Source organism: Mus caroli, chromosome 18, assembly GCF_900094665.2.
Source record: "Mus caroli chromosome 18, CAROLI_EIJ_v1.1, whole genome shotgun sequence".
NCBI lineage: Eukaryota > Metazoa > Chordata > Mammalia > Rodentia > Muridae > Mus > Mus caroli.
The window spans coordinates 64,323,933-64,334,887 of NC_034587.1; the positions used below are offsets into that span (position 1 = coordinate 64,323,933).

At 40.5% G+C, this 10,955-nt stretch overlaps 1 protein-coding gene across 1 annotated transcript in view; it reads right to left on the bottom strand.

The window, feature by feature from the left end:
* Positions 1-6,209: 6,209 nt before the first annotated feature.
* Cep76 (centrosomal protein 76) overlaps positions 6,210-10,955 on the bottom strand; it is a 26,003-nt gene continuing 21,257 nt past the window's right edge. The window contains exons 11-12 of the mRNA XM_021150438.2: positions 8,168-8,385; positions 6,210-7,803 (exon numbers count right to left, since the gene is read on the bottom strand). Coding sequence (XP_021006097.1) covers positions 7,665-7,803; positions 8,168-8,385 — 357 coding nt within the window. The 3' untranslated portion in view covers positions 6,210-7,664. The remainder of the gene's footprint in view (positions 7,804-8,167; positions 8,386-10,955) is intronic.

The following is a 10,955-nucleotide window of genomic DNA, read 5'->3' on the forward strand; positions in this document are numbered from 1 at the left end:
AAAAAAAAAAAAAAAAAAAAAAAAAAAAAAAAAAAAAAAAAAGTCCAGATTCTGTGTGGCTTTTGAAAATACAGAAAAGAGCTTCGAATCCTTTGAACAATGCGGAGAAACAATGGCCCACTTGTATGGACACCGCCGCCATCTTCTGGCCGTCTGGAGTATTGCTGCCCTTTGCACATGAACTACACCGAACCGGTTTTGTCCTTGCCTTACCCACTCAAAACAAGTTGGGTTAATTACAGGATTCCATGGGTCATAAACTGAAGTAGGACAGTAAATAAATGCTCAACTAACTGTCACAATGGAGGGAAGGCTGGAAGAGGTGGAAGTGAGCAAAAACTTTATTAAAATCCAAAGTAGAATTGGAACTTCACGCAGGCAAGCTGGCCTCGAATTCTCTGCACGTCTTGACTGTGTGTCCTTGTTTGATTTATTGCCAAACCCAGTGCTTTCTGCATGTTAGGCCATAACACTCAACAGCTTACCTCCATCCACAACTCCCATGTTGACTCTTTATAAGTAGAGGGTTTTTTTTTTTTTTTGAAAGCTGATTTGCAACCCTAGGATTATTTTCATTTTCTAAGTAATGATTTTTAAAATGTAAGCATTTTGAAAGGAAAATATATCATGAATCACTGAAAGGTAATATACAAAGAAATTTTTTTTTTTGTTTTTTAAGTACAAATTTTATGATCTATACTGTGAAGTAAACCTGCCTGTTGTGACCATGCGTGTAGTGTAGTTGCACTGAAGCAAGATGACAGCTAGAACACTGGTTGGTGGTCCTCTCTACACAGAATGAGGAGGAAGGAAGTCCTTAAAGCCATGTCCCTTTTCTAGTGTGCATCTCCTCAGCGCATGAACACTGGACACGCGGTACAGAGATTTTTCAGTATCTTCTGCAGTTCTGACAATGACAAGCCCCTTGTAGTTACCATTTGTTCTCTTGAGATGACTACCTGCTGAGGGAATGTACTCCTCATGGAGTCCCCGGAATCCTGTGTCACCGTGGGCAGATTCCCGCTTCCCCTTTTCAATTCAGTCTCAAAAATTCAAAGACCTTTGGTTTGGTATATTTCATTCCACCATCATTTAAAAAAAATCACAAGTCAGGTATTATATATATATATATATATATATATATATATATATATATATAATTTCTTCAGTTACAACAGTTGAAGGGTGAGTTTTTATTCCTATCTTACAGTCACAGGACAAAATGGAGGGCTGCAGAGTGAGAGGGTGGGAGGAGTGTAGACCTCCTGGTCAGCTCACTTTCCTCTGTTGCTGACACTCAACCCTCCTCCTATCAAGTCTAAGAAAATAGGGAAAGGCCAATATGATTGTTTAAAACTTGCTTTTTGTTGTTGTTGTTTTGGTTTTGGTTTTTTCAAGACAGGGTTAAACTTGCTATTTTAAAACATCAAAATAGTGGGGGGTGGGGTCTGGGGGACTTTTGGGATAGCATTTGAAATGTAAATGAAGAAAATACTTAAATAAATAAATAAATAAATAAATAAATAAATAAAAATGCCAAAATCAGGCCTTCCTCTTGGTTAGATTTTTTTTTTTGTTGCTTTGTTTTGTTTTGTTTTTTGTTTTTCGAGACAGGGTTTCTCTGTATAGCCCTGGCTGTCCTGAAACTCACTTTGTAGACCAGGCTGGCCTCGAACTCAGAAATCTGCCTGCCTCTGCCTCCCGAGTGCTGGGATTAAAGGCGTGTGCCACCACGCCCCGCTTGGTTAATTTTTATAAATTAATTGGCATTTGGGCTTCATCACCAGTCATCTCCCACAGTAATTACCTTCCATGTGATTGACATGGTCCCATCTCTCTAAAACAATTATGAATTGTTTATGAAAGTGCAGGCTAACTTAATATTGACAAGATATCTTGGTCATGAGTGACATCTCAGTAGTCAAGAGCACTTGTTGCTATTGCAGAGGCCCTGAGTTCAGTCCCCACCTCTGACCTCCACATGCATTTGTAGACGTGTGCACACACACTAAAATGTAGACATAGACAAGTACATACACATATACACAAACACAAGTGCCAACTAAATGACTGGACTCTTCTATATATTCTTTACAAGACAGATGTACCTTTTACATTTTTTTTTTTTTTTTTTGACAGTCTCACTCTAGAGCTCAGGCCACCTGAAGCTATGTCGATCAAGGTAGCAATTCTTCTTTCTCAACCTATGGAGTGCTGTGACTACAGGTGTGAGCACCATGTCCAACTAAAGACATTCCCAAGCCTGGCATGGTGGTACAAGCCTTTAATCCCAGGCAGAGGCAGGCAGATCTCTATGAACTCAAGGCCAGCCTGGTCTACATTGCTAGCTCCAGAACAGTCAGTGCTGTATCGGGAAAACTTGTCTCAAAAAAAAAGGGGTGGGGGTGGGGAGGGGGGCTAGAGAGATGGCTCAGCGAGTAAGAGCACTGTCTGTTCTTCCAGAGATCCTGAGTTCAATTCCCAGCAACCACATGGTGGATCCCATCTGTAATGGGATCCGATGCCTTCTTCTGGTGTGACTGAAGACAGCTATAGTGTGCTCACATACATAAAATAAATAAATCTTTAAAAAAAAGTAACAACCACCCTATAGGTGGAACAACATTATGAACTAACCAGTACCCCGGAGCTCTTGACTCTAGCTGCATATGTATCAAAAGATGGCCTAGTCGACCATCACTGGAAAGAGAGGCCCATTGGACATGCAAACTTTATATGCCCCAGTAAAGGGGAACGCCAGGGCCAAAAAGTGGGAGTGGGTGGGTAGGGGGGTGGGGGGAGGGTATGGGGGACTTTTGGGATAGCATTGAAAATGTAAATGAGGAAAATACCTAGTTAAAGAAAATGCAAAAAAAAAGTAACAAAATCAAAAAAAGACATATCTCAAAATAATACAGAAAATGCTTTTTATATAAAGGAAGTGGGGCTAGGAGTGTGGCTCAGGAGTGAGCACTGGTCAGATTACAGAACATTTACTTAACAAAATAAAAGGCAAAGAAGAACAAGGGTGATGGAGAGAAAAAAAAGTAGAGGGTGGCACACGTCTGTAATCCCACACTAGTGAAGCCGAGCGGGTAGACCTCAAGTCTGAGAGCAATCTGGGCTGCACAGTAAGGATCGGTCTTGAGAGAGGGGACATCACAGTGGGGCTCTCATGACACAAGTGCACCAGAGCCTCAAGACAAAGCCAAGGTTTTATAAAACAACGAAGTAGTCGAGGAGGAGTAAAAAGACGACGGGCACTGGGCAAGAAGAAAAAGGAAAACGGCAGACCTACATACAATCACCCCAGTGGTAACAGATAGAATATATAATATAAATAATATAGAATAGAATGAGTAAGAGTGTATTTTCTGAAGACGTTACTGAGAACTTAATATATAGCTTTCCACATGCTAAGCATGGGTTTTACCACTGAACCTAATGTGAATTTATTTAACAATCCCTTTAAGACACACACCTTTCAATTTGATTTTAAAAAGATTCAATTACATCATCTGTAGAAGATAGTGACACTCAAAGACAGATCATATGAACGTTTAAGCATGGAAGAGGCAGTAATCATGAAAAACAGCATCCACCAAAGTCACCCACACTTTCCAAGTGACCCTTTAGAATGTCAGTTGATTTTCTCCTCCTACCTGCCCCACCCCGACTACTGAAAATCTGGGTCTAAAATTAATCTGGGACTTTCAATGTCCCCAGAATAACCTAAGTGACCTTGGGGAGAGAATGAAGTTGTGAACCACCTTTCCTCAAACAGTAATCACAATGTGCAGTGCTGGCCTTGCAACTCGGTTGGTAGAGTGCTTGCCTACCACACACCAGGCTCTAGGTTTGACCTCCACTACTGCATACAACTGGGTGTTGTGGCACACATCTGTAATCCCAGGATTTAGGAGACAGACTCAAGGATCAAAAACTCAGTCGCCCTCAGCTACTGCTCAATTTAATGCCAACCTGGCTGTTGTGAGACCCTGCCTCAAAAATGTGTCACAGCCAGGCAGTGGTGGTGCATGCCTTTAATCCCAGCACTTGGGAGGCAGAGGCAGGTGGACTTCTGAGTTCCAGGCCAGCCTGGTCTACAAAGTGAGTTCCAGGACAGCCAGGGCTATACAGAGAAACCAAACCAAACCAAAAAAAAAGTGTCACAAACTAGGCTTGGTGGTACACACCTGTAATCCTAGCACTTGGGACCAAAGCAAGTTCCAAGCCAGTCTGGTCTTCTTGATGAGTCCCAGGCCAACAGGGATACATAAATGAGATTGTTCTTAAAACAATGGTACTGACACTTAAAGGAAGGCTCAAGTGAGAAAACCATGTACATCTAAGGTTAAATCCTCTTTTCCAAGGAGTTAAGACCAAGGGGGAAACTTAACTATAGATTTGGCAACAGATTCTTCAGTCATGACCATGAACCACAAGGAAAAAAAAAAGATTAATTTTCATAAACATTAAAGTCTTTGTACTTCCAAGGACACTCTCATCTGACCTGATGGCACTGCGTGAACATGGTAAATATTGCAGGCAAGCACACACACACACACACACACACACACATATATATATATATATGGAGGGACTGGAGAGATGGGTTCAGTGGTTAAGAGCACTGACTGCTCTTCCAGAGATCCTGTGTTCAATTCCCAGCAACCACATGGTGGCTCACAACCATCTGTAATGGGATGATGCCTTCTTCTGGTGTCTCTGAAGACAGCTACGGTGTACTTGTCATATATATAAAAAATAAATAAATAAAATCTTTATTTAAAAAAAAAAAAAAAAAAGAACAGACCAGCCTGTTGGTGAGGAGGGATCAAACAAACCTTTAATCCCAGCCAGCACTCAGGAGGCACAAGCAGGCAGATCTCTGTGGAGGTCAAGGCCAGCCTGGTCTACAGAGTGATTTCCAGGACAGCCAGGGCTACCCAGAGAAGAACCCCTGTCTCAAAAAAAACCAAACGAAGATGCAAAGGAACACTCTGATAGTTGATGTGACAGGATATGGGTCACCACCTAGGGGACAAACCTTGGGGGTACACCTGTGAGGGATACTGAGATTGGGTCAGTCTCTTGGGCACACCAATCAGGGATTATCTTGCTTGCAAAGTGGCACCGTGCCCTGGGCTTGGGAGCCCTCTGCTTCTTGACTGTAGACGGACTATGACCAGCTGCTTCAAACTCTACCACCACGACTGACTGCAGCTTCCAACTGGGAGCCAAAACAAGTCCTTTCTCCCTTAAGCTGCTCTCGTCATGGTACTTTATCCCAGCAACAGGAGAGGTGATGGAGACACAAACACAGAATTAATAGCACGAAGAATTCTACTGATCATGAACTGACTGACTAAGTAAACCAACTTTAAAGAGTACTAATACCAGACTCTATTAAGTGTATAACAAACAAATTTATTGTAGAATTGATAATAAAACCATACTGAAATACATGTGCTACTATATAGGAAGACAGGAGGACCAACCTAGTAACAAAACCGCTTCGATCTCAATATACCCAGCTTCTTTGTATACGCCTCAGTTTATCTCAAAAGTTGAAAACTACAAGTGGATTTATGCATAATTCTAGTAATAGATTAATTCTCTAAAGTCATGTCAGTCTTACAAGAGATGAAAATGAAGAGGGAGTAATATTTTGACTTCTAAAAACATTAAATTATAAATGTTGTAATTTTTTAAAAGTTTTACAGTATCTAGCTATCTTTAGGGTTTTTGCTTGGTTGGTTAGATTGTTGTTTTTGTTTTGTTTTGGGTTGTTGGGTTTTTTTTTTATGGTAGACAATGTTTCTCTGCGTAGCTCTAGCTGTCCTGGAACTCCCCTTCTGTAGTCCAGGCTGGCCTCAAACTCAGAGATACGCCTGCCTCTGCCTCCCAACTGCTGGGATTAAAGGCCTGTGCAACCATAACTAGGCATGGTATCTTTAGATTTTAATTTCAAAAAACAATTCTTTGGCCAGTGAGATGGCTCAGGGGAAAGGCACTTCCTTACTTCCGTGCTGGCAAGTCTGCTGACCTGAGCTCAATCTCCAGAACCCACAGTGTGAAAGACAGAACCTGCTCTTCAAAGTTGGCCTGATTTCTACAAACTCTAAGACATATACAGGCTCACACGTACAAGCGCGCACACACACACACACACACACCAATATAAAAAAAGTCAAGACATCCAAAACTAAATAAATAAATAAAATCATTTTATTTGCAACAGCAAGTGATGAAAAGAATAAATAATTTGGATAGTGGGCTGGCATACACTTATTTCTTAAGAAGAACAGTGGATAAAGCAGCTACACTAAGAAACTGAACACAGAGGCAAGCATCCTTCTGTGAGTTCTGGGCCAGCCAGGGCTACATAACTGAGACACTGTGGGTGTAGCTCAGTGGTAATGTTTGCCTAGCATGTAGGAAGCCCTTGATCTAATTCCTAGTATCACCAAAATAAAACAATAAAACCCTTTGCACAGAAATACAGAATGGGCAGTCAAAATATTCATTATTCGTTACTTACAGTAAGTTGAATTACTTTTTAATGCTTATCTTTGCTCTCTTAAAACATTTAAATTTGCTCAATTTAAGAAATATATAAACTCACATGCTTTCTCATTGGCCTCTTATGATTTTTTTCAATGACATTAGTCACTTATAGGCTGATCCGTTTCTTTATTGGGTTTTTTGTTTGTTTGTTTTTTGAGGCAGAGTTTCTCTGTATAGCCCTGGCTATCCTGGAACTAGCTCTGTAGACCAGGCTGCTCTCGAAGTTGAGATCCACTTGTTTCTGCCTCCCTAGTGCTGGAATTAAAAGTGTGCACCACCATAGCCTGCCAGTAGGCTGGTGATTTTTTCACAACAAAAAATAAAGAACAACCAGCATTGTAACAAGGAAGTATAATAAGTATTTTCTAAAGTGCTCAATTAATTTTAATAATATCCATAAATTACTCACATTCTGCATATTCATGTGAGATTCATTATTAACATTTATGCTTTTTTGGTTATTACATTTCTTTTTTTGTTGTTGTTTGTGTTTTGGAGTCAGGTTCTCACTGTGTGGCCTGACTGGCCTGGAACTTGCTATGTAGACCTGTTGTGGAATTAAAAGTGTGTGCCACCACACCAGCTTTTTTCTATTCTTACATCAAAGTCTTCACACAGACTTTTGGAAAGCCTCATATATCCCTAGTATCACACAAAAATTATAATTTAGCAAAATATATTTTTATCTATGTAATAAATAAACTATTATGAGGCTAATTTTTTCTAATTCGTGTAAAATAATCTTTCCTTTATGAAAAATAGTGATCATTTTGATTTAACTATGGCTTAAGCCAGTAGACAAATCTCTTTACTTACTTACTGATATAAAGTAACAGCTCTTACATTCACATTTAAACTATCGAGTCCCTCAAAACAAAGTATCATTTATTATTATACACTTAATTCATACTAAATTCAATACAAATTTTTATCCTTAATTTTTAAGTACATACATGATATTTTAAAACATTACCAGTCAGATCTATATAAAACAATGACATCCAAAAGGCTGATTTTAAATTAAGAAACCTACACACAGCTGCTCATATACAATTCTAATAAAACACAGGAATAATTCTTAGGAAATGTTAGTCCTATAATACCGAGCGATATTTACAAGCAAACATGATCCAAACAGCACATGCAGACTCAGGGTAGGTAAACACTCGAACGCGAACTGCCAGTCGCACCTGGTCTCCACGACAACAGATTATTTCTTCACAAAAAGGAGACCTATATAAAAAGAAAAAGTAGTTAAGGAGAAAGTCACTGTAGACGCTCCCATGTATATAGGTTGTCACACCTAGCAATTATCAGATTAATTGCTTTCTAGATTCTTTTTTTTTTTAATTATTTATTTATTATACGTAAGTACATTGTAGCTGTCTTCAGACACACTAGAAGAGGGCATCAGATCTTGTTAAGGATGGTTGTGAGCCACCATGTGGTTACTGGGATTTGAACTCGGGACCTTTGGAAGAGCAGTCAGTGCTCTTACCCACTGAGCCATCGCGCCAGCCCCTGCTTTCTAGATTGTTAATACAAAAAATATCTATAATTAACTAATTTTTAAATTGTGAATTAATAAAATCCTTACCGAAGACAAGTGGCAAATGCACGCCTTGCATTTCTATACACAAAATGTATGGGGAAGCCTTTAAATGTGTGCCCGTCAGGTACAGCCCTCCTGATGGCATCCTGAAATTCTTCATTGCCTGCAGATATGCTTGTTGTTCGCTCAAACTCATATGAGGCCAGAGCTGGTGACAAAAGATAGGAGAGCTGGTCTTCCCAGACAGTGGTGAGGCCAAGATCCTGTAGCAATTAAAAATGTGAGATATATTAATATCTTAAAGACCAGTTCCATAAAAATGTGCCTTTTGTTTTTGGCCAGGGTCTCTGAACATGGCCTAGATGGGCATAGACTTTTGAGTGCTAGGATTATAGGAATGCACCACTATACCTAGCTAACAGCTCACTAGAATGTATGCCTAGAAAATGGCTTAATTATTTTTGTTGCTTTCTGACAGTTTCACATAGTCCAGGCTGGTATCAACCAGATGTGATGCTGAGTATGTCCTTCATTTTCTGTCTCCACGTTCCAAATGTCGGGATTACAGACAGGTGCCACCACACCCAACTCAGACATGTGGTGTATAACTGCACAGTCCTATCTAGCCATCAAGGATGGTCTCCATCTTGAAATGGTTTTTGTTTTACCCCCGTGCCAGTGCTGGGACTGCAGACATGTGTCACCACACCTGGCAAGAAGAGCTTTGAGCTCCTTTGTAGACAGGTTCTCACCACGTAGCCCTGGACGGCCTGAACTCATCGATGTGCCTGGTTCTGCTTCCCACGCTTTCAAGATTTTTCTTCCCTTTCTTCCTTCCTTCTTTTCTTTCTTTCTTCCTTTCTTTTTTTTCTTTTTTTTTTTTCTTAAAAAAAGACAGAGTCCATGTAGCCCAAGCTGTCTTGGAACTCAGTATGTCCTCTAGAGTCCTTTCTGCCTCAGCCTCCCAAGAGCTAGGATTAAAGCTGTGTGCCACCATGCCCATCTGGAGAGACTTTTTAAAAGCTGTCCTAATTTCTCAATTTTCTCTTAATTATTCTAGGGATAAACAGAAATTTTTAAAAAAGAAGTTACTTTTAAGAAATAGAATATAATAACTTGCTGTAACATACTCTTTGACAGTGCAGAAAGCATTCAGTATTTTCTGCAAGGTGCTCGTAGGAAGAGTCCTTAATTAAGGCTCAGAAGTCTAAAATCACTACTCACTAGCTAGAATACAAACTCATCCTAATATGAAGACACAATATCAATCAATTTTTAGGTTATATTTGTTTGGATTGGTTGGTAAGGCATGGAACCCCTGGTTCAATCCACAGCTCTACATAAAAGTAGGTGTTAAGGTGCATCCTGTAATCCCAGCACACAAGAGGTGGAGACAGGAAGATCAGAAGTCCAATCTCAGTGACACAGAGTTTGAGGCCAGCCTAGGATATACAAGATCAGCTTCCCCCTCAAGAACTTTAGTAGGACAATCTGCATAAACTCAACCACAGTAGCGGGCAAAGTCAATAAATCAATTGAGGAAATGAATGTCAAGAATTTCCAAAACAGTTACTCTAAAAAGGCACTGTGTTTAACACTATAAGAGATTAAAAGGTAAAAACAGGACGAAAAGTTGGCTCAACAGTTAAGAGCACTTGCTCCTGAAGAGGATCAGGGTTCAATTCCTAGCACACACATGAAGGTTCACAAGCATCTATAATTCCAGTTCCAAGGATCAGAGTCCTCCTCTGAACTCTGTGGATGCAAGGCATGCAAGTCGTACACACACACGCAGGAAATGCTCATAAGATAATAAAGCGCAGTCTGAACCATCTTTCTTACCACTTTCCCTATCACTCGCACCTCTCCTGCAGGTTTGCAGGCTTACCCGCTTAACTAATGATCAGAGCGATCAGTCCTGACACAGATCTCCGCTGTATGAATAAGTATCCACATTCTGACTTAATCACTAACCCTTATCACTGACAGGTGCTTACTAGCTGTGTAAATTTTCATAATAATATAAGAAAGCCATGGTCAAACTGCAGGACTGTGTTAAAAACAACCTTATAGTACAATAAAGTACTATCTTCATTTGTAATAGATAAGAAAGTTACCAGGCAGCTTGGGGAAAGGAGAGAGCTCGGAGCTTTCCTGGAGCTGTCCTGGCACTCACTCTGTAGACCAGGCTGGCCTGGAACTCAGAAAACCGCCTGCTTCTGCCTCCCAAGTGCTGGGATTAAAGGCATGCGCCACCACTGCCTGGCTGATGCTCCCTCTTAAAATCCCCTCCTTGGATAAACTTTTCTTGTTTTCCTGACACCATCAACGGCAAACTGATTCCTTATATTCTCTGGGCTCCCCATCACTATTATTAAAGGAATGCAAATTAAAGCTAGACTGAGGATGTCACTTTACCTGCACCCAGGAGGAATAAAAGGAACAGGAAGAGGGTCAGAGAGACCACTCAGTGGCTAAGAGTACTTGTGATGCTTGCAGCAGACCTAGTTTCAATTCCTGGTAGTCGCATGGCAGTTTATAACTGTTAATTCCAGTTCCAAGGAATCCAATGCCTTTTTTTTTTTAACCTCCTCAGGCATGAAGCACACATCTGGTATACTTACATACGTGCAGGCAAAACACTTTCACATAAAGTACATCTTTTAAAAATGTCCAGAAACAAGCCAAGGGAGCAGGGCAGCGATGGGTGGCAGGGGTGGTTATTTGGGTATGGCAGGGTGACAGGACCGGGCTAAAGCGAATGAACAAGCCCAATATTCTCCAATTCTAGGAGGAAATAGTAACTTTAGAGGGTTTAGTAGACTTAGGAATT